The sequence below is a fragment of the Protopterus annectens genome, chromosome 9.part0 (genome assembly GCF_019279795.1).
Source record: "Protopterus annectens isolate FY-2018-M chromosome 9.part0, PAN1.0, whole genome shotgun sequence".
NCBI lineage: Eukaryota > Metazoa > Chordata > Ceratodontiformes > Protopteridae > Protopterus > Protopterus annectens.
Genome location: NC_056743.1, coordinates 454,305,816 through 454,331,250, shown reverse-complemented (window position 1 = coordinate 454,331,250; position 25,435 = coordinate 454,305,816). Strand labels below are relative to the sequence as shown.

Here is a 25,435-nt window from a genome sequence, read left to right as displayed (position 1 = left end):
ATCTCTGCCTAACATAAAAAGCTATGTCAAACCCAGAGCTGTTGGACATGCTCCACTTAAAGAAATCCCAATCCCTCTGAGCTACACTCTCTAGGGAACTAACCTTGTCACCACAATAAACAGAAAATGCTGGAGAGATAGATTCCTGTCCCAGAGACTTCCCATACTCTGGAATAAACTTCCTATCTATATCAAACAAAGCTCTTTATTAGCACTCTTCAAGAAAAATCTTGATGATTGGATGGGAAATTTGAAATTCACCCCGGGGATCACTTCCATGGCTCTGCTTGACAGTGGCACACGAAAATAATTTTCTTGGGTGGCAAAAGCCAGGGTACCTTTTTGGCTGAGTTTGTATAGGCCCTAGGGCCGATAGCATAGTACCTACCTATAAACCTATTATTAGCTAATAACTACCTCTATGTCCAGCATAGTGCATTATACATGGATAGCAACATTGCATCTTTTGTCTCTCACCCTGGCGTTTGCACTATGCCCCACTTAACATGTATCATACTCACTGAGTGAAACTAAACGACTCCCTTATATAAAGAGTAGAATTTAAATATGTACTTAAGGTCATTGGTATGTTAAGTAGTTTCACTTGGGGCATTAAAAATCTATAAGTTGTTTTTTTTTTGTTATTGTAGGTAATTTGAATGCAGGTAATACCTGTTGAATGTGATGAATGAGAAACTGGATGCCAGTAACTGGCAATGTGAAATTCTAATAGGTGGGATACATACCTCTCAACCTCTTAGAGCAGGAAATCTGGACAAAGCCATAAATAAGAGTGGTACAGAGGCCCAAGGGACATTTTTTTAAATATTGCTCTTACAAACTTAGAAAGTAGAAAGAATAACAAACAGGTTTTGCATTAGCATGAATTTTCTGAACGGTATCAAGTCTGAAACTCAAATGCCTGTCGTTACTTTCTAACTTTAGTCTTTAATGATTTGCCACTAATATGACAGAAAGGCACAATTTTATGAAAAGTGGACCAAAAATATGAGGCAAAAATCCAGACATTCTGCCGAAAATCTGTACAGTTGATAGGTATGGACTGGGATATGAAAGGGATGATGGTGAAAGGAGAATAAAATGATGTATTGACCCAGTGAAACTATATGCCAGTCATGGAGATTACCATGTATTTAGGCATTTGTTCCATTTGATATATATCAATATGTGGAAGGGGAAAGATGAATACAGACGTTTGCCTCACTGTTGAAAGATGAGAAAATTATGATGGATTTTTGCAGGTCTTTACCGTGTTTTAATGGAATGCTTATGAAAAATCATAATTATAAGCCAACACATTTCTTTTTGTTCCTCTTGGGTTGCTGATGGAAGACAAAATGAGCTTAGCATAGTTGAGCAGGTGAATATCACAGGATGGAACATAAAGAGAGTATGAAGAATTATATTATGTATGGGTGGATGTAAGCCTGAATGAATTTTCAATCTGAAAAATTAAAATGACAGCAGTGCATGGATTACTGAAGAATATGGACTGATTTTACAAAGAAAAGAGTCCTGAGGCGAGCACAGCACAGATTTTGTTAGGACAATATAATGGGTATGTTTACCTGGTTTAGGTTATTTGGGGAAAGTCATAACTCTCAGCCTCTTGGCACATGAAATCTGGACAAATCCAAAAATAATTGGGGGACAAAGGCCTAAAATAGGGAAAAATTTTAAGTAATACTCTCATAAACTTAGGAAGCTGTAAGAATAAAATATTTTGTGTAATCATGCATTTTCTAAAGGATACGAAGTCTGAAATTTAAATGTCTGTCATTTTTTAGTGAATTCAATCCTCATTGATTTGTCATAACACCACTATTTTTATAAAAACAGACCAGAAATGCGAGGTAAATATCTAAACATTCTGTGAAAATCTGGATAGTTGAGAGGTATGGAGAAAGTAATAAGTAATAGGTTATAATAGCATTCAGTCTATTGCATGTAATGGTCCTTTAAAAGAAAAGAATAATAAATGCATATTCAACAGTTAGCTAATAAACAGCGCGACAAGTTATTCAGTTGTAAGATGGAAATATTAAGGGTAATAACATGGACCCAGCTTTTGTTTTTGCATAAAGAGGATAATGAAATGATGTATGCATGTTCATGGTTCACTGTATGATGTTATATAAATTGTCTGGGTTAGGCTGGAATACCCCGGTAACAGACGAGGGTAACGTGGTTCACACAGCCTATCTAGATCTTGCCAAGGCATTCAACACCATCCCCCACTCTGGAATTATAGATAAACTCACTAAACTAGGTATAAATCCCTATGTCACAAGATGGGTTGCCAACTGGCACACTGACAGAACCCACACTGTGAAAGTAGCAGACTCCAAATCCGACTTCAGACCAGTGACAAGTGGAGTACCACAGAGTTCAGTCCTGGGTCCTCTCCTGTTTGGTATTTACTTCCCTGAAGTACAGGCTAACACAGAAGGTCTTTGGCTAACAAAGTTCGCAGATGACTGCAAACTAGGAGCCATAATCAAAAGTCTTAACGATGTGGACATCCTACAAAAGGGCCTCACTGAGACAGATGCCTGGTGTCAAAGCCATGGCCTCAAGCTCAATGCCAAAAAGTGCATTGTCATCCCCTTTGGTAAAAACTCTGTACCCATGAACTACAACATAGGCGGTAGTATACTTAACACCGAAAGTGTGATAAGAGACCTTGGGACACAGGTGGACAGTAGTCTCTCCTTTGATAATCACATCGCCACAGTAGTCAGGAAATCCTTCTAAGTGGCACACCTCATCACAAAAGGTTTCTCATCCAAAAAAAAAAGTGGTCATTGTTCTCCTCTACTCATCACTCATTAGACCCATTATAGAGTACAACGCCCCTTTTGGTATGTACCTCACAAGACATCTACAACAACTGGAAAGGCTGCAGAAATACCTCACAAAGAAGATTACTGGCCTCAAGCAGATGCCCTACGCAGACTGTCTCAAAAAACTACTCAGAGGTGATCTCAGCCTAACATACAAAGCTATGTCAAACCCAGAGCTGTTGGACATGCTCCACTTCAAGAAATCCCAATCCCTCCGAGCTACACGCTCTTGGGACCTAAACCTTGTCACCACAATAAATAGAACATGCCGGAGGGATAGATTCCTGTCCCAGAGACTTCCCATACTCTGGAATAAACTACCTATCTATATCAAACAAAGCTACTCATTAGCACTCTTCAAGAAAGATCTTGATTGGATAGGAAATTCACCCTAGGGATCACTTCTGTGGCTCTGCTTGACAGTGGCACAGGAAAATAATTTTCTTGGGTGGCAAAAGCCAGGGTACCTTTTTGGATGGGCTTGTATAGGCGCCAGGGCTGATAGCCTAGTACCTACCTATGAACCTATGATTAAATACATTTCCTAATTTCATTTTATCTAAAAGTAAAATGAGAATATGTGAAAATGTATGTAAATTTTGACTTCAGAAGGAATGTGATAGGGAACAACTACATATGTTTAATAAATAAGTAACAGCCGTCTAATTACTATGTAATATTTTTATACTTAAAAAGCACCTGCCTTATTTCATCTGGAGAAAAATGAAACATAAGCTGCATGTATATCAAGGATATTAATATACAATGTAACAGACTAAAGATAGTCTGGAATATTTTAAAATAAATCTGTGAATTAAATTTGCCTTATGAGCACTGCTGGGACAAGAACAAAGCTGTTCCAGAACTTAAAATTGTTATGCATCAGAAAATTATATAAATATTTAAATATGTTTTTTTGCTGATTTTTTTGTACATCAGCAAAAAACAGTTTAAAAAGGCAGCACAAAGGTACAAAATAATGTTTTATACAAATGTCTCCAAGGAGAGTCATTGGCAAGTTTCTAAAAAGAAAATAAACATTGCATTTTGCATATGGTAAACAAAAATCACTGAACTGCACAGATATTCACACTGTGTTCACATAAACTTTATGCAATATCTTCTGCATTATTTCCTGCTTGACTTGTATTGCTTACTCTTGCCTGCTTTATTACTTATCTTTTTTCTGCAGGGCGAATGCTGTGTACTTTTTTAAATATGAAAAATAAGTGTCTCTCAATGTTAATCTCATATAATTTCATATTTATCATAGTTAATTGCCCACACAGACCTGAGACAGATTCCACTTCCCTTGGGTACAGCCAAGATTTTCAGAAATATACACCAACTACCAGGATACTGTCCCTTCCTCTAAATGCAGCCTCCACCTGAAACAAATATATAGGTCAGTCTGTCATTGTGAATTAAAGATTGTTAAATTAATTTTTAGCTTAATGAAATAAATGTAGGAATACCTCAGTGCACAAAATACATTATTGTAAATGTGTATATGCAACTGGGGTTTCACATAATGGTTAAGGTGTTTACCTTAAAAATACAAGGTACAGGGTTTGATTCTCACTTTTGAAAGGGAAATTGCCAAGACTTAAAATGACCTACAGGTGCAGCTAGCCTAGTACTTACCTATGATCTCATACATAGTTTACACTTGGATACACTGAATCTGATTTCAGTTAAGTATACAGCACAAACAGAAATGGCCAAGGTGACAACAGTTTTTCAAGCTGGAGCAGTAAGTAAGATGGGTTGAAGGAGGCGGCTGTCCTGGGTGCAAACTGTCAGAGCCCACATGAGCCACTGCTGCTGATGATATGATAATGCAGCTGATGGTATGAGAATTAATGAAACTTGAAGAAGCCTTTTTCTTAAGCTCCTCAACTCAAAGATTGAAAGCTGAGAGTGGCAACAGTTAAGCAAACTGCACAGTGAATAAGATGAGTTCACTATCCTTCAGGTAAAAGTGGAGTGGCTACAAGGTTACACCTATGGAACTAGTTCTTCCATCCTTCAGGTAAAAGTGGAACGGCTACAAGGTTACACCTATGGAATTAGTGCTTCACGGTAACATTTTCTCTTTTTTTGCCGATTGATCTGTCCCATATGGTTTTAAACTCACCACCAATTTGTTGGCTTTGGCATCGTTGGTATTGACCCCCTTTTCCCAATTTTACACATGGGGTCAGGGTATCACTTCAAGAGTGACAATCACATGGAGGCAATATTCATACCTTTGGGTGACTAGCCCTGCCATGGTCATTCATCTGTAACACACAGACACACACAGACACACACACAGGCACACACACACAGACACACACACAGACACACACACAGACACACACACACACACACACACACACACACACACACACACACACACACACAGCCAATTTGGAGGCCCAGATCCACCTACTGAATGTCTTCAAAATGTGGGAAGAAACCGGAGTATCATTGAAGACAAAGAGGACCTACATATTCTTCAAAGAAGGCACGCCAGCTGAAATAAAATTGCAGAACCTCTTGCTAAGAGGAAGCAACACTACCCACCCTATACCAAGATGTGTCTGTTCCTTATTCTAGGAGTTATTTTAGGAATTTAATACCTCCATCTCCAAAAAGTGCCCAGTGGCATCCATGTATATTTATTGCAATGAAAGTTTACCTCTCATATTCTAACTCTGTGGTACACTGGGATGAAAGTCTGACTGCAACCCAAAAGTTGTCTCCCTGATCAGTGACTCAGGTGCTGAAGAAAGGGAAAATGGGACTAAGTTGTCAATGCAAGCTCAGCCATCCTACGGGATGGGTAGCAGCTCAAACCATTACTTGAGTGGCTCCTAGAAAAAGCAGGAGATGTAGCATGGAGGTAAGCTACCTGTACCAAGATCTATGTAACACAGTGGCCATATTTGACAGATGGACAGGAGCATGCTTATGCCACAAGACAACAAAGCACTTGGCTGGCAGCTATGTGGACCAGAACATAAGTCAAGAAAAAGGCATCCACCTTTCCTGACTAAAAGGATGATGATAAATCATCTTTTCACTTCAGCATTTATGGTAGGTAATGAGGAAAGAATAAGTTATCACTTGTAAGGGGTTTGATACTCAGCAGACATGATGAGTTATTACTTGTGAGGGGTTTGATACTCAGCAGACATGATCAGTTATCACTTGTAAGGGGTTTGATACTCAGCAGACATGATGAGTTATTACTTGTAAGGGGTTTGATACACAGCAGACATGATGAGTTATCACTTGTGAGGGGTTTCATACTCAGCAGGCATGAAGAGTTATCACTTGTGAGGGGTTTGATACTCAGCAGACATGAGTTATTACTTGTGAGGGGTTTGATACTCAGCAGACATGATGAGTTATCACTTGTACCAGGTTTGATACTCAGCACACATGAAGAGGTATCACTTGTAAGGGGTTTGATACTCAGCAGACATGATGAGTTATTACTTGTGAGGGGTTTGATACTGAGCAGACATGATGAGTTACCACTTGCAAGGGGTTTGATACTCAGCAGATATGATGAGTTATCACTTGTGAGGGGTTTGATACTCAGCAGACATGATGAGTTATCACTTGTAAGGAGTTTGATACTCAGCAGACATGATGAGGTATCACTTGTAAGGGGTTTGATACTCAGCAGACATGATGAGTTATTACTTGTGAGGGGTTTGATACTCAGCAGACATGATCAGTTATCACTTGTGAGGGGTTTGATACTCAGCAGACATGATGAGTTATCACTTGTGAGGGGTTTGATTCTCAGCAGACATGATGAGTTATTACTTGTGAGGGGTTTGATACTCAGCAGATATGATGAGTTACCACTTGTAAGGGGTTCGATACTCAGCAGACATGATGAGTTATCACCTGTGAGGGGTTTTATACTCAGCAGACATGATGAGTTATCACTTGTGAGGGGCTTGATACTCAGCAGACATGATGAGTTATCACTTGTGAGGGATTTGATACTCAGCAGACATGATGAGTTATCACTTGTGAGAGGTTTGATACTGAGCAGACATGATGAGTTATCACTTGTGAGGGGTTTGATACTGAGCAGACATGATGAGTTATTACTTGTGAGGCGTTTGATACTCAGCAGACATGATGAGTTACCACTTGTAAGGGGTTTGATACTCAGCAGATATGATGTGTTATCACTTGTGAGGGGTTTGATACTCAGCAGACATGATGAGTTATCACTCATGAGGGGTTTGATACTCAGCACGCATGATGAGTTATCACTTTTAAGTGGTTTGATACTCAAGCACACATGAAGGCTAAACATGACCAAGGAAAGAAAGTACATCCTTAGCCTATGTGCATGCTGTTTTTGAACATAGAACTGGTGTTCAGAGCATTCTGTGAACAACCACCCTATTGGCAAGGATTTCCAAAATACTGTTGCCCCACAAGCTTTCTTTGTTGGTGGGGATGGTGTGGAAAGGCTAAGAATATAATCAGCTCTGAAATTGCCTCAGCCTGGAGAAAGAGAGAAGTATTTTTCTGTTTTGCAGTGATCTTAGACTGATATGGCTGAATAGATTTCCCTATTATTCTTTTCATAAAATTACCGATCAAGGAATTAAGTTTCAGATACTTTAAGCACTACTGTGTCTATGGTTTTATCCACTTCTTTCCTGTCCACCACAAAGAAGTACAGTTATAGGTCAAGTTTTCCTATTTCTAAGGTTTTTCAACTATATCAATCACCATGTTTATTTATTTTTATTTACACTTTTTGATTTGGTTATTTCCACTTCACTAGGCCAGCAGCCTGTTGTCATGGGACACTCAAGACAGTATTCACAATGTCAAAAGAAAATTTGGCCAGGGCACCTGAGAACTTCCTGGGCTCATTTCTGTAGTGTAGAATATGAACGGCCAAAAGCAAGTGTTTAAGGGAATCGAGTATGTGATATTTTGCATGTATTAAGATGTATTTGTACTTTGAATTCTGAGTGAACTGTGAATAGTGGAAAAGTACTGAAAAGCAAGATCCTGCTTGAAAGCAGGAAATGTGCCTTATATGGAAGCGTATCCGATTTTCTCTCTCTGCCTAGAGATATAATGATGTGAACTGCTTTAAGCCTACAGGTAAATTACTGATTGGTTAATTGTCTTGTATAATGATCTAATTGGTTCATTCTATATTTTTGTACTGTCAGCAATATTAACAGTATATAAGCTTGTGCATTCCTTTGTCCTGGGAGTCTCCCTGGTGCTTTTCATGAGACTCCCACATGTGTGTACTGAAGTTAATAAATGCCACTGAAAGAGAGGAAGAACTGTATCTGTCTTCTTTTAAGGTAAAGTGTAATTTAACAGTAGCATCATGGATAAGGGGAAAACTGTCATGCCAGAGGCTGGAGACAATCACAGGAATGCAGACAACGATGGCCAATTCTGAGGAGACATTAGCTGCAATGGGTCACAGGATATTAATGTGACTGAACTGACAGTTGTGGACTTACTGATTCACAGTTGAAGAAATTACAGAGGAGCCCTGAAGAGATACTGTCAGTACAAAGCTACCACTCTGTGGAACTCTGACCGAAGGTGCATCTGTAGTGACATCAGCAGTGGAGGCAGAATGTTTAGAGCAGCAGAGAGAAGACAGTGGAACTGCTACAGCTCCTGCACTATTTAGGAAATCCTACTCAAACAGTACTGTCAGAAAGGACTAATGTTGTCTCTTTGCAAGTCCCTATAAAGCTGATCATTTGTATCACTCATAGGGAAGGTGCTTTGTAAATGAGTATGTGCTTTGTGATCTGAAGGTTCAACTGCTGGGATTCAGCATACAGGACATACGGGCTATTCTTCATCTTGGTGTGGACAGTTAAAGAGATACTAATAGGTTTATAGGTGTCTACTAAACAACCACTGGGGTCTTGTTAAGCCAAGCCATGCAGCCCAAATCTGACAATTTTAGGTACCCTTGGTAGAATAGGGGCTTAAGAGATTAATTATTTACAGGCTGTGTCCATTAGAGACATAAGTGCTAAACCTGAGGTGAATTTCTAAGTCCCCTCCCAGATGTCCAGGTTACACTTGAATTGGGTTAGGAAGTAACACTGCTTCACATGGGGAGGGAGTCTGTTCCAGAAAAGTGGTAGTCTCTGGGATACATAGCTATCAGTCCAGTAGGGCCTATTTATATCACAAAAAAGGTTTAAGTCTTTACAATAGGTAATTCTGGTGCTGTTTGTTTTGTGAATATGAAGGAGAGCCATCGGAGTAGATTCCACAGATACCTTGTATGCCCACAGCCTGTTGGAGACGCACTACAGGGATTCAGTTTTGAAAGGTCTGCATAGGATATGTTATTTACTCCCTATATTCTTTTAATGTGGAATGTCTGTGGATGTTCTATTGATGGATCTGCCTGGTGTCAGGCACATATCAAAGGGGGCACTGCACTCAATGATAGGTCTGGTCAGCCTCAAATACAGTGGGACAATAATCTCCATGGACCTAGATTTGTTTATAAGTTGCATAATGTAGAATGATTTCCTGACTTCCATAGACAAATGATGGTTGAAGAATAGATTGGTGTCTACATGGTGCCCCCCAAGTTCCTAACTACTGGGTCGACTCTTAGATGTGTATTATCAATATGATAATTACAAGGGTTGGTTAACTTCCTGAAGGAAACTATTATGCATTTCTTGGCATTTCATTTTAGTCCACGGCTCTGACACCAGTTAATTGTCTGTATTATAGGATCACGGGATGTTACTAGACTATTGGCCCTGAGGCCCTTACAAGCCTAGCCAAGAATTTAGCCCATGTTCCAACAAGTCAGCACCCTATGCCACTCTCCAGCAGGGACACATGTAGAATCCCACGGGTGTATGTTCTGTTCCCCATCCAGTTATCCAGGTTGTGCTTAAAAAGGGTTAATGAGACACTCTGCTTGACGTGGAGAGGGAGGCTATTCCACAAAAGGAGTAGTCGCTGGGACACAAACCTGTCCCGCCAACAAGTCCTATTGATGTCACAGACCAGGTTGAGGTCACGCGTGGGGGTTACTCGAGTGGAGCTTGACTTGCGGATATGTAGCAGTCCCATCAAGATGGGGTTTGAGATTGCTTTGTATGCAGACAGAGGTCACCACTGAGGTGTCTGTAGCAGACTGAGTAGAGGGACAGGGCCTTTAGCCTATGTAGTTTAGATGTTCAAGGCCCCTGGATTCTCCTGGTGAGAAACCTCTGTGGTCTCTCATAGGATCAAAGCAGGTTACTAGGCTAATGGCCCTGGGGCCCTTACAAGCCTAGCAAAGAGTTTATCCCCAAAAAGAAACCTCAGTCAGCACTTGTCACCCCTGCCAATGAGGGACACAGGTGGAACCCCTAGGACAAATTTGTGGTTTCCCATCCACTCATCAAGGTTGTGCTTGAAGAGGGTTAGCGGGTGCTCTGTTTGACATATAAGGGAAGTCTATTCTAGAGATGGAGCAGACTCTGGGAGACAAACCTCCAGCAGGTTTTGTTGATGTCCCATATTGCATTTAGTCCTTTTGAGTGGGTAATGCGTGAGGAGTTAAGACTTACAGATATGGAGCATCTCTAGTAGGGTAGGGTCTGAGGTTGCCTTGTAGGGGACAGACCGATCACCCTGAGCAATCTGTATGATACTGAATAGACTGATAGTGATTTGAGCCTGTCCGCATAGGACAGGTGTTGGAGGCCATGGATTCTCTTTGTGAGGTATCTCAGTGGCCTTTCCAGTTGGTGCAAATGTCTGGAGAGGGACATACTAAACGGGGAGTAATACTCAATTACTGGTCTAATGAGGGAGGAGTACAGAGAGGCAATAACCTCCTTTTTTCTGGATGCAATCCCTTTACTTATGAGATGAACCAAGTAAAAGGCTTTTCCTGACCACTGCCACTACATGATGGTCGAATGTGAGGTTGCTATCAACCTGAGTGCCCAGGTCTCTCACCACAGGTTGTGTGCTTAGGAGGTTGCCGTTGATGTGGTAATCAGTAAGGTCCGTGTTTTTGCCGAATGGTATGATACATTATTTTGCATTCAGCTTGAGGCCATGTCTTTGGCACCAGTCATTAATTGCTGTGAGACCTTCTTGCGGTATTTTAACGGCATTTGGGGAGTCAATGACAGCACCCAACCTACAGTCATCAGCAAACTTGGTCAGCCATAGGCCTTTTGTCTTTGCCTGGACCTCTGAGAAGTAGATGCCAAAGAGTAGGGGTCTCAGAACAGATCCCTGTGGAGCTCCACTAGTGACAGGTCTGCTATCAGAGGTGGAGGCGCTTATTTTGACTTTGAGGGTCCTGTCGGTGAGCCAGTTGAACACCTACCTGATTAGATAGGGATTTACACCATGTTGTGTTAACTTTTCGATGATGCCAGCATGGGAGATTGTGTCAAAGGCCTTGGCCAAGTCAAGGTAAGCTGTATGCACTGACTTTCCCTTATCCAGTGCCTTGGTGACAGTCTCAAAACAGTCAACCAGGTTCAACAGGCAAGATCTGCCCTTACTGAATCCGAACTGAGTGAGGTCAAGTGCTTGGAGATTGCCTATGTCCTTGTTTATGAGATCCATAATAATATGCTCCTTGACTTTACAGATCAGACTTGTGAAGTTAATGGGCCAATAGTTTCCCGGGTCAGCAGTGGCACCACCTTTGTGCAAGGGGATGACAATGGTAGTTCTCCACTCTGCTGGAATGAAGCCAGTACTTAGGCTGTGGTTGAATAGGGTGGTCAATGGCAAAGCCAGTTCTTGCTGGAGATGGTGCAGAATACAGCCTGGGATACTATCAGGTCCCACGGAAGCTGTGTTCTTTGCAATGGATATGGCCTTTAGCACTTGATCTACAGAGATGTGAGGTGCAGGACAGGGGCCTTTGGGGGGACAGTGGGGTGAAGTTTGCGCTGAACCTATCTTCAAGCAGGTTGGCTAAGTCAACAGGATCGGTGTAAGTGATACTGTTAAGTACTAATTTGGAACAAGCCTGAGCTTTGCCATGGAGGTTCCTGATGTAACTGAAGAAGGCATTGTGATTTCCCTTTGTTTTGGAGGCTAGTTTTGATTCATAATTGGCTTTGAAGGCTTTCATTAGTGATCTAATTTGCTTGTTGAGGCTAAGGAGGGAGTTTTTCCAATTTGGAATATGTTCCTTTTTTTACCCATGGACAGCTGTTTCTTCCTTTTGTTGTAAAGCGTGTTGATAAAGGATGTCCACCAAACAGGTTTGTGTTTCCTTGATGAGCAGGTTTTTGTTCTATTGGGTATGGCTGAGTCCATGCAGTTGTACAGGTGCTTGTATACTGCATTAGCATACTGTTCATCATAGTTGTCTGCATCCTCTGAGGGGAGTGGTGGTGGTGTGAAGCTACAAATACATTCCCTTAGGAGGTTGTAGTCAGCTTTTGAGAAGTTTTTTAGCTTGATTACGGTTGGCGGGGGTTAGGTGGGATAAAAACTTCGAATGAGACAGTACGATGATCTTGTTTTCACCAGGGAAGAACATAATACGGGACTGGTGCAGCGGTCGCCCATGTTGGTGAGAACCAAGTCCAGAATGTTATCTCCCCTTGTGGGGGATGAGACAAGCTGGTCTAGTGCATTAGAAATGATGAAGGCAAGGAACCATTGAGTGAGTGCATTAGTTCTGGAATAGTTCACCCAGTCTGTGGTGGGGTAGTTGAAGTCACCAAGGATCAGGGTGTTAGGGGGTACCTTAATGGAGTCAAGTAGATCCAAGTAAGAGGAGTGGGTGTCCTGAGTCATGGAGGGAGGTCTATAGCTGGTTGTAACTTGGATGGATGCCTTGCCAACTGTCAGTTGCACCTGGAGTAGTTCCAGTGCATCATGCTGGCAAACCAATCTGGAGGTGTGCCTGTCCTTAATGAAGCTAGAGACTCCACCACCCTTAGTCTTCCTAACCTCATTTTGCAGTCAGAATGTGTGGACTGAGGTATAGCCTGGTATGGCAGGGGTGCTCTCTGCAGCCCTGAACCAAGTTTCCATGACCGCACAGACATCTGCATCTTCTAGTGCACAGAGAGCCTCCAGGGAGTGCATTTTCAGGTTAAGGCTCCTAGCACTGAGCAGCATGACCTTCAGTTTGCTTTTTGACAGATCTTTTATGTTGGAAGATTTATCTTTGAGACATTGCCTAAAAAAGGCACAATGGGGGAGGTAAGACCCTTGGATCCAGAAACCCAGTGGTGACAGATGGAGGCCATCTCTGGCAAAGCACTGAGGCCTGTCAACCATGTCATCCCAGGCAGACAGATACTGTATCGCAATGGAATGACACCAGAAACTAAGCTAATTGTTGAAGTCAATTATTTTTTGTTGGTATTGTGGTATAATTCTTGGTGAAGGTAGGATACTGCTTAGGGCTAGGGTCATACATGCCTGGGACACATACTCTGAGAGCTCAATCATGTCTCTCGTCATATAGTCCAGGGAAGTATGTCTAAAGTCATTCACATCAACATGGACAATGACAGAGTCGTACTTGTACTTGTTGTGAAGAGACTTAAGTGCATGCGTGATGTGGTGGATTCTGGCACCAGACAGACAACTGACCGTGACCTTCTTCTTGTCAAGCCTGGTGAGGGGGACATCAATGTGTCTCACAATTGAGTCACCAATGACTAGTACGTTTGGTTTCTTGTTATGTCTTGTGGGCTGTGATGGTTTATTGTTTTGCCTTATGGGCTGTGTTTGTGAGACACTGGTGTGTTGTCTGCTGTGTGTGATGTGTTTGGTGTTGGGTGTGGAGTGTGAGTATGTTCCGGAGGTCTCTGCTGTTTGGTTAAGTTTTTATTGAGGACTTCTGCATAGGTGTGCGTGTGTGTATGTGTGTGTGTTATGCTTGGCTATGTGATGTGGTGTTTGTGCTGGCAATCTCCTCTTTGTCAGGAGTACTGACTGTGGCACATGAACTTTCCAGCTGCTGCATGTGCTTTGTGAGGTACATGCCGAAATGGGCATTGTACTCAATAATGGGTCTTATAAGGGAAGAATACAGGGATGTTATGGCCACCTAGTCCCTAGACAAGTTACCCTTACTAATGAGGTGGACCATGTAGAAAGCTTTCTGTACACTGGAGGCAATATGGTGGTCAAACGTCAGTTTGCTATCAACCTAGGTACCCATGTCTCTCTAGAATGATTGCATGCTTAGGACCTTATTATTAATGTTATAATGTGTGGGGACATCACTCTCCCCAAAGGGGACGATGTTGCATTTTGGCATTCAGGTTGAGGCCATGTTTCTGGCAACAGTCATTTGTTTGGGTGAGACCCTCTTGGAGGATGACCACATCACTAGGGGAATTGATGACAGTACCCGGCTTGCAGTAATCTGCAAACTTGGTCAGCCACAGCCCACTGGTTTTGGCCTGCACCTCAGAAGAGTCTTGTCAGTCCTTCTTGGAGAACATTAGTTTTAGTGGAATATTCTATGATGGCTCATAATTTGCAATTGTCTGCAAGTTTGGTCAGATAGAGGCTCTTGACATTGGCCTTGATGTCAAAGTAGTAGATTTAAAAAAAAAGTGGCCCCAGGACCAATCCTTGAGGGACCCTGCTGGTGACTGGCCCCTTTGCGGAAGTGCACTCCCCAGTTCTAATGTCCTGGGTCCTGCCTGTGAGCCAGCTGACTATCCACTGGGTGACATAAGTGTTTATTCCTAATTTCTTGAGTTTATAAACAATGCCCTTGTGGGGTATTGTGTCAAATGCCTTGGCCAGCTAAAGGTAGGAAGTGTAAACTATTTTGCCCTCAACCACTGTTTTGGTGACCTTTTCAAAGAAGTCCTCCAGGCTGAGTAAACATGACCTGCCCTTGATGACACTAGGTAGGGTCCAATGCCTGGCGGTCTCATATCTCATTATTGATCATTTACATGATAATTCTTTTCATGGCCGTGAATATGAGACTAGTGAGACTTATGGGTCTGCAGTTTCCAGGGTCCATAGATGACCCATCTTTGTGCACAGGCATGATGGCTGCCATTCTCTATTCATTATGCACAAAGACTGTTTGGAAGCTATGATTAAATAGTTGAAACTCATGTGCTTGCTTATAAATTTATGACTGCTTTTGAAATACAAAAGACTGAAATGCCATGGACAAGTTATAATTCATGCATTTTAACATTTTGAACAATTCTGTTACACATTTGCTAAATTATGCGGCATAAAGGAACATTAGGTATGGTACTATATCTAGGCTAACCTAAAACTTGCTTTTGACAATTTAGATCATTTGATAAAAGATTGTCCACATAAAAGATGTAATGCATTTGGAGAGCACGGCTGTACATCAAAGGAGTATAGGGTTTCATACATCCATTGTAGAAGGGACTATACATGGTTTGATTGTAAATTTGGGGATTTGCCCATTGAGCAAAGATGGAGAGGGATTCTGAGTCAAAGATGAAAGGGAATGAAATAGAAGTTGCAAGCAAATAAAAGGATCAGATTGGGGGAATCTTTATGAAGGGTACTTCCGAACCTTTGATGGTACAAGATAGGGAGGTGTGTTGAAATACTAAAGGTACTATTTATGATGCAGTGGCTGAGGAAAGTATTGCTAAACTGCAGCAAATGATATAAGTGAAACAGACACTACTAAGATGCAAACTGGGTACTTTTTCGTTAAAGCCCTATCACTTCGCGCTGCTGTGTTTCTTCTGTTAAACAACTACCACTTGGTACTGCTGTGTTTTGCCGATGTATTGCTGCCAATTTCCAATGCTCAGTGCCTTCTACTACCAACTGTAAATTAGATTTAAGTACTTGTCATACACAAGCACACAGTACCCCTTATCTGTATTGATGTGTGCTACTACCAGTCAGACTGTTAATGTGATAGTAGAACATCAAATACTGATCAGTATTTGAACAGGACAGTCAACATGACATTACTTTATTGACAGCTCATGGCCAAATGCTGTCTTTCTTCAAAAGACTGGCTAGCGACAGTCACACCACTGCTGTCAGAATACCCTTCATTAGATAAGTAAGACAACAGCTACAGTCTTTGTCAAACGAAAAAGCTCTTTACTTTTAACATGTTTTGTTTCATTATACAAAACAGGACCGCCGTTATACCAGGAAAGCGATTTCATATGTTATGACTGTGGACAGAAAAAACACTATCCATATCAGTAGTGGCAGTAAGTTTGTTTAATTACATTTCCACACCCTGCAGACGAATGTGAGTTGGTGTTATGGAGCCCAACTCCACAGCGGTACCACCCAAATATGTATACAAATGGGTGAGTAGGCTTAACAGCGTTCAGCAAATATGCAGACTGACTTCGGTCATGAGCAGTGTGACTTTATTCCTGAGTAAGCTGTATATTTTCAGCCCCAGAGACGAGTTATAATCACAGACTCCCCAGGAATTCCATCACCTCAGTCTGAGCTCAATACTGAACCCAAATGCCAGAAGAAGAAGAACAGCGTGAGGTGGTACAGCTTCACTTCACAGCAGCGCAAAGTGGTAGGGCTTTAACGGAAAAGTACCGCAAACTGAAACTATGAAATGTAAACAGCTTAAGATTAAAGGCAATGTCTAGTATACTGATATTGTTTTGTAATGTAAATAGTATATTTGGAGGTGTCCAAAGGTCAGTGATTTTAAAATGGGTGGAAACCTTGAGGTTCAGCATTATAGTCTCATTGTATGTACAAGCCTTGCTGTCCTGCAAGAGAAGTCAATTTGAAAATTTGTGTGGTGATGAGATGCTGTGATATTTATGAAGACACATGTACCAACATATTAGTGTTGTACAAGATGAACAGAGTCTCCATTAAGGATGTCTGTTGTATATCCCCAGTCTGAGTATTAGAGTTTAATGCCTTAGTTAAAGGGCAGTAGTTTTGTTTATTTATTCTTTAGGCTACTCTGTTTTACAATGAGAGACAGAAGTTGTTTGAATACTTTGCATCATTATGGGTGGAAATTTACCTACAATGTTGTTTAGGAGACTGCAAAATTAGAAAGGAGAAGAGAAAGCCATTATAAGGTATTAAGCACTGTCAAGACTTGCTTAGAAGGGGAGGTTTGAGATTGGGAAGTGTAGAGTACCCCTGTAACAGAGGGCATCTTCAGATGGAAATCAGTGAAATCAATTATGTCTTGCATTCTGACACCTTAATTGAGATAGATGGGGGGTTGTTACCTGTTGATTTTTATGGTCAATGCAGCATTATTGGGGGGGGGGGGGACACCAACAGCAGAATAAGAATGGATATGAGTGGTAGGATGGACCTTCCGGGAATAACATCAGGTAAAACATACAGACCTTTGGATACCATGTGGTACTATGAAGTCATTATACAACAATGTGACTATGTACGTTTTGAGAAAAAGTTTCAGCAGAACGAGGTAAAATACACGTTCTTACTTAAGACTTGTGAGTGCTAATTAGAAAATAGGGAGTCAGATGCTTTAAGGTGGGAAAACAGACTTCTAAATAAGTTGGAAAGGTTGGAGGATACACGCTGTGGAAGAAAAACAAGTTAGAAACCATTTCCTTAAGGCATTAAAAACTATTAATTGTACCTTTCAGGAGATGAAGAGTAAAGATTTTATCATGGCAGAATGACTTATTAGAAAATTAAAAACTGTACCAAGACTGATTATATAACGGGGCAGTGATCTCAAAGCCAATATTCTATTCCAGCTTAACAAATATAGAAATAATGGTAGTGCACTGTGAAGGGGTCTGCCATGAGAATATTGAGAGAATGAAAGATAGAAAGATGGGTAGGCAGGCAGACTAAAGAAAACAGTATGGCCAAAGAGCAAGACAGTCATAAAACAGAAGCACTTTATGCAAAATATTATTGCTTTAACTGATTACTAAATTTTAACTCTCCCTTCTGTTTCAGGTGCAATTTTATTGCTTAGTATAGAATGAGTCTTGTTATCACAGTAATGCTCTTTAGAAACCCTCTCAAACTGCATAAAGGAGAAAAATAGATACCTCCCCCTTTCAAATTATCAGTGTGATGGTTTTCCATTTATGCATTTGCTACCTTTTTATAGCAGCAGCATATCAATGTATAGTCTTTATCTATAAAATATTTCAATGCAGGGCCAGTTAATTTATTGATTTACTTTCCAGTTTAGTATATGTCTTTGAAATGCCTAAGGAAATAAGTTCATTTTTACTCAGTACTTACAACACTGAGGATTACTGACATAGATTTGGCTGGCAACATTTAACCTGAGGTTCAGTCCGCATTCAGTAACTATATTCATAAATCACATCTTCTCTGCACTTAAAATAAAACTTAAAATGAAATTCATATACAGTGTGAGGACCACACCTCTCAACTTCTTTACTCAAGAATTCTGAACAAAGCCTAAAATAATGATGGTCGGGGTTACAAATGTCCACACTCGTGGACAATTTTTAAATCTAATTTACTTAAAAAGTTACAGTTTTTGCATCAATATGTATTTTCTAAACATTAAGTAGCATGAAACTGTAATGTCTGTCATTTCTGACTGTAATCCTCAGTGCCATACTAGAAAATTAAAAATTGTACGAGGACAGGGCAAAAATATGAGGCAAAATCAGGGCACCTCTGCAAAATTCTAGACAGTTGAGCGGTATGATGAAGACTGATGCAGTGCACGAGGACAAGAAGGGGGCAGCACACATTCTGATGATATTATCTGCCAAAGACTGCACAAATATTGTAGCCCTTCACTCTCTCTCTGTAGACTTGTACTTATATCCCCTGTAGAAATTAACGCCAACAAAGATAACACAAATATAATGAGGTGCCACCACTTCCTAAGTGCTGCCGTGAAAGCCCACTCTTCTCCCTCCTGCCTCTGAAGTTTTGTTTCTAAAGGGGAGACAGTACCACTATGCGACTGGTCACTTGCACCACAAAGATACAATCCATGCTTTAAAGAACATGGGAGTCTTTATATGAAGATAAAATGCAAATGGTACATCAAACAGCTCTGTGAAGCAGGCCAGTGTCATGGTAAGGGTTACTTACTAGCTTCAGAAACTGCAATAGCTGCTCTTTATGAACATGTGAAACTGCTCACAGAAAACAGACTTGTGGCTTGTCAAAACAGAACTGCTGCAGTTATCTGTCATGCAGCTGTTCTTCCCATATCCTTGTGACATCATTTGCTTGCACTTTCCAAAAGAAAGCTTTACCCCTCTAACAACTAAATGCCCTGGACAATGTATTGCATTGTTCCACCTCCCTCTTCATGAAATATTATTTTTCTCAAATCTAATATGAAATGTCCTCCTTTCATTCCTAGTCACCTCCTTCTTTCTCTGCTCTCTGCTTCCTCTTTGACTTCATATCAGCTCTCCAGAAACAATTAAATGAACCCAGAACACTTCCTTGTTTATCTTCTCCATCATATGGCATAGAGTGCAAGATTTCTAAGTCTGCCCCTGTAAAATATCTCCATCCACTTTGGTAACTGTGAACTGCATGATCTTCCAGGTTTGCAGACAACTGCAAACTTGGTACTATCAGTCATAAACTTCCTGAAAGGCACCAAGATTCTCAGAAAGGGCTTGTCCCAAACAAATAGATGGTGTCCAAACCATGGGCTAAAACTAAATGGCAAGATGTTTATAACAGTATCATTTAGCAATCATGACTCCCTTTTTAACTATCACATTGATGATCCCTAAAACCTGATCCTGTAATCGTGAATCTTTGAGCCTATGTTGACAATGAACTGCTCTTTGATCACCACACATCCACTGTTGTAAGGAAGTCCTTTTTCATTGCTCAGCTTATAACTAAAGGTATTGCATCCAGATCCAGGGGTTTAATTGTTCCACTGCAATCGGCACTCATTTGGCTGATCATTGGGTATAATGTCCCTTTAGGTGTGTACCTGTCCAAACATTTGTCACAACATGAATGACCACAATACTTTCTCATTAAAGAAATCAAGGAACTAAATCATAAAAGCTATGCAGACCATTTCAATGTCTTGCCCCTCTTCTCAGTATCACACATACTGCTGACAGGTGACCTCTGCCTTGGGTACAGATCTTCAACAGATCCTGTTCAGTCACATCTATTACACATTTGCAAGTTCAATGGTATCATAAGCACCTGGTCAAGGGATCTCAGTCACTTGTTCAAAATAAATAGAACATGCTGGAGGAATAGGTTTATGTCACACACTATACCACTTCTATGGAACCATCTTCCACTCCACATTAAGCAAAGTACTTCCTTTACTCTATTCAAATGAAATTTGGATGAATTGATTTCACCCCAGTTTAACACCCCTGTTCTTCATAGATAGGCGAAATATGTAAATGTCTAAAAATTTTGATCCATCTCTGGGTTATTCATATGCAAAATACAAGGACTAAAAAGCATGTACAGTGATAATTCAAACAAAGAAGAAACTTCGCAGTGTTGAGGGTGTGATGTTTACTCCTTGAATTATGTTATGCGCCTAGTTCACTAATAAAAATTGAACTGTAAAATACGTACTACAAAATGCTGAGCCGCTGCATTATTCTTGCACTTAGCTCTAATTTCAGAAAGATGTTCAGAAATCCTTCTTTTATGTCTGCTGAGCGTTTTTCCCACATAAACTACTTTACAGTCATTGCAGCTTGCCCTGTAAACCACCTGCATTTAGTTACAGTCACCTCCTACATTGGTTTTAATCAGTTTCTTTAAATAAGGGCAGAAACACGTCTCCCTCCGCTATGTGCTGACAAAAGACATAGCTGGCTCCACACTTCCACAGTTGAGTTAAAAATGGAATATCAGTGGTCTGGCCCTACCTTCAACCCAACTCCTGATGTGTCTTGCTTTCCTATATACAACAGAAGGAGCTTCTCTAAGGATGTCCATTAAATTCAAGCTTTCAGTAATTATGGTCCAGTTCTCTCTAATAATATTAATGATGTTGTTATAGTTAACAGTAAAAGTCAAGATACAACTGTCTTTAGATTTGTTGTCCATAGATTACTTGAATACCCTTTCATAAGGACTGTTAAATACTGGTGCATTTGTAATTATTAGTTCAATTCTAAGTTCCAGAATGCTTTATAACATACTGCTTTTGCATTCCCTCACCAAAACATCATTTAGGTTCCTAAGGAAGGGTCCCATTTTCATGGTGATCGTGGCCAACCTGTAGACCTGGGACTTAACAACATTGTATCGTGCCCTGGTGGGATGGAGACACTTATTATGTAGCAGGAGGTTTACTCTGGTAGGTTTTCTGTAAAGATCTGTGTCCATTTTACCTTGGTCCAAATCTTTAGCAATCTGCACATATCTAAGAAGACTGCCGAGGTGAGGCTGTGGGAAGAAGTGAAATGCAGGAAGCTGGTGGTTTGATTCAGATAGTTGATAAAATCTTTTAATTTAGCACTGTTTCAAATATGTCCCAGTCCTTAGTATTACAGCTTTTGCTCTTTAGTCTAGAGGTAGTTGAGAGGTATGGAAGAGCCCCCTCCACACACATATGCACACTCACCTGATACTACTCATACCTCTATAGGCATTCACAGACACACATTGCCACACACGTGGACACTCTCTTCTTGCACACACACATGTGCACATACACGCAAACATACACACACACACACCACTCTTTCATTTTTGTGAAACTCCCTGATACTTGCCTCTAACACAGAAAGTTATGGGTGAATGTGTCCTATTGGTAATGTTAATTAAATGCAGCCAAATGACTCCATGAATTGTCAGGTTGTGTAAATCTCTTACCACAAGGAATTGCTGGGGGAGAGCACATGTTTAATGATAATATGCCACTTCCCAGAACACCTAATTAACGCAGAGGTAAGATGTGGAGATAGCCAACCGCTGTTAATCTACTGATCACATATAATCACTAAGGACGGACTATCTGTAAATTGGACAGCCACATCAGGCTTACTGCGTGCAGTATGTCTTTCTGAATCCATGGGCCCATTCATGTCTCAACGCACTTCCATAAGTATGCTCATGAGGTGTCTGCCCCCCCCCCCCCATACACACACACACTGATGAGACAAAGCAGTGTGCGTCCATCCCTGGAATTATCCTTCAGCAGCCACTGTAAGGTATTTGACTACATTACAAAATCAGGCCCTCTTTGTGTAGAACAGATGGCATTATGCCTTCTAACATCATCCAAAGACTGACAGTTCTGGAATGCTGCCAGCCTGCCAGACCAAAACTCTTGTCAATAATCTTCCCAAGAATGAACGAAAGACTAAGAGCCTATAATTACTTTGCTTCCTTCTAGACCCTTCTTTATGCAAAAGATACATCACTGCCAGCCCCCAGTGTCCTGGCACCAGACCACTTACTAGGGAAAAATTAAAATGCTCCATCAAGCGGTGACTAAACTCTGCTAGTTATTTAATAGACAGATCATCTGGACATTATGTCTTATCAGCTTGGTGACTTTTTATGACTCCTCCTCTCCTCTGCATTTGACTACATCTAAACCCACTTTACCCTGACACAACAGCAAACTGTATTTTTAGTTCAAACTAATTAAAATGTTATTAATTCTTTCAGTAAATGTGTCTGATGTAGATCATGTTGGAATGCCTCTTTTTTACTAAAAGGACCTACAAATATGTTTCTAATGAAAGCCATCTGGGCCAGCAACTTATTTCAGTGGTGTTAACATACTCCAGTTCTGTGGATTAAAGGGATCAAGCCATGACTACCACCCAGAAACTCCATGTTTGATTACCATTTTATGTAGTGGAGGTACCACGTAGAGAGGGTGGGAGTGGGAGGCTGTCACTAGTACACCCACCACAGGAGCAGGGAAGTAATATGACTTTTTGCGCCATCCCCTACAGGAGGGCTCAGAACTGTAGGCAGCAGCTACTGGGGCAGTGTTGCTCATGTCTCATGTAAACCAAATAGGTGTTCCAGGGGGATGTGTAGGAAAGTGTTGGGCTTCCAGTGGAACGGATCCCTTGAATACACTGTAGTTTCTGTGGATGGAGCTACATAGGAGCAAGGGACCCACACAGCTGACAGGCTCACATACCTGACTCCTACCCTTGGATCAGAACAAATAGGCTGATCAGGCTCTCGTCTGAGTCAGAAATGCACCATAGGGCTCTTGCCCTTTCCAGAGAATGAATGGTCCGGGTTCTCATGCCACCATAAATGATCAAATGGATTGACAGGATTATGGAAGAGCATCATTAGGCAGACAAAAAAGTTGTTAACATTTTTAATGCTATATCCTACAGTCTTCTCTTTTTGCATTTGGTGGCAGAGCTTTGATTTCCAGAGGGAGATGAAGTGACTGATTTGGGATTAATGCAAGAGACAGCTACTGCACATAGCTAAACAGGGAAGAAATGTCCATTACTAAACTACTCTGTCACTTGTACTGACACTTTATTAAGTTTGTGTTAATTTTTTATCATTTGGAAAGAACATCTCATGGTCAATGCATTGCACCATACAATCATATAAAGGCATCAGCTGTTTGTTACTATTTTTAATAGCATTATTCATATATCTCACATATATGCCTAACTGTTGGAGTTCAAAACCTCTTAAAATGCCTCCTACAACAGGAGTTTTTGAATATGTAGTTCAACAGCAGGATATATTTGAAAGGATTGTATTTTGTCACTTCCAAATATCTCATTCTAAATTTTATACCGTACCTTTGCATTAGGGCTGTCCCGTTGAAGGATGGCATATTTCATAAACTGCTCTGTATCTGCTTCAACCTCTGAAGGGTCCTGGAGAGAACTTTCAATGATTACTTCTTCCTTGTCCCCCGTTTCTCCCTCAGAAGTGTTGATCCGGCGAACCACCTTACGAATAACCTGCAAAGAGTGCAAAGGATATGGTGACCATATGGACAAGACATACAGATGAATGAAAGGTTAGAAAATTAGAACCAAAGTCCCCTTCTCAAGCAGTAGTATGTGAAAACTGGCAAGAATTTTACTTTTCCAGGCACACTGCAATATAGCTGAATTATATTTTTATAAAGCAGGTTTAATTTATTTCTGTTTCTAATTAATGGCTGACGTTTCAAAATACATTTTCAAACTGTCTTTTGCATTAGCACACTAGAATTTTTCTATCATCAAGGCATACTATGGTTCAGATAAACTAGGGTTTTGAGCACGATGCTGCGATTCTGAAGTGCAAAATGATGAAAAGTAATTTTGAAGCGCTGATTAATTTATCATAAAGAATAGCGTTCAAAATACACATATCATTCTCCACGAACAAATGTATGCAGGTACTTAATGGGTGAGAACTTAGGCTGGATTCATGAATGCGTACACCAAGTGTGCACTCTTCTAAGTAGAGACAACACTAGTATAGTTTTGGGTCTATATTAGAACATCGAAGTTTCAGGTCTTCGAATGTTCTAATATTGACACCTAGTAACCGAAAACCGGTAAGACCGAAAAGTTAGAACATCGAATTTTTTCCTAGGGAAAAAATTTGCTGTTCCAAAACACATACACACAACACAAACACACCAAACACACAGCAATCCACACACATACACCTAAAGGCTTACATATAAACCTACACTAAACTGTACATACACCACTATCTACCCACATACCTTAACCCAAACCCTAACGTCCGTCACTATCGCACACAGACCTCACCCGTGCCCTAACCCTCACGTCCAAACATTCGCACACTTACCTGACCCGCCCCCTAACCCTAACTCACCTATCCCACCCTAACCCTCATGTCCACACAATCGCACACTTACCAGAACCCGACCGTAACTTTCCACCGCAGAGCTGAAAATAGCGAAGCGACAATAACGGACAACCGATTTCTTTCCCTAGGAAAGAATTTGGTTATCTAAAAATTTGCTATATTCAACTTTCGGTTACTAGGTGTCAATATTAGAACATTCGTAGACCTGACACTTCGATGTTCTAATATAGACCCATAGTTCTCACCTTTTTCCTCCTAATTTTAGTTTTCTTACTGAGTTCTTGCTGCCTTAAATCTCGAAGTTTACTAAAAAATGTAGACTACTTGTGCACTTAGTGTAATCTATCTGGTTCATAGGTGTGTACTAGGCTTATGGCCCTGGAGCCTTTACAAGCCTATCTCATAGGATTACCCTGGCATGCCACCCGTTAAACATTTCCTGAACTAAATGATGCCATGTCCTATGAATGCCTGAATCAGTAGTGACTAGAAAGCAGAAAACCGTGGTCGGGATGTTCTTGATCTGGCCTATTGAATTAAACACTGTTAAATCATGATCATTGTCATCAGTAAACATTACAGCAGAATTCTTAGCTCACTGCAGAACTTTATATGCCCTTCAAAAATAACAACAGCAAAAATTAAAACTGTGTGCAGGTATTTGTTTACAGCCATAAATAGTTTCTGAAATGTACTCTTATAAAATAGTGGTGGCCGTGAAGTTCTGTCTCTACAGCTTTAAATAATTTCTTCTTGGACCAGTACTGCTGTAGGTAAAAACCTGAAAACACAGAGATCTAAATTAAAGGGGGTCTTCA

At 40.7% G+C, this 25,435-nt stretch overlaps 1 protein-coding gene across 4 annotated transcripts in view; it reads right to left on the bottom strand.

The window, feature by feature from the left end:
* The window catches only part of ANK1 (ankyrin 1), a 1,899,552-nt gene that overhangs the window by 92,718 nt on the left and 1,781,399 nt on the right, over positions 1-25,435 (bottom strand). For all 4 annotated transcript variants that reach the window (XM_044082993.1, XM_044082990.1, XM_044082992.1 and 1 more), the window contains one exon: positions 23,585-23,749. In XM_044082993.1, coding sequence (XP_043938928.1) covers positions 23,585-23,749 — 165 coding nt within the window. The remainder of the gene's footprint in view (positions 1-23,584; positions 23,750-25,435) is intronic.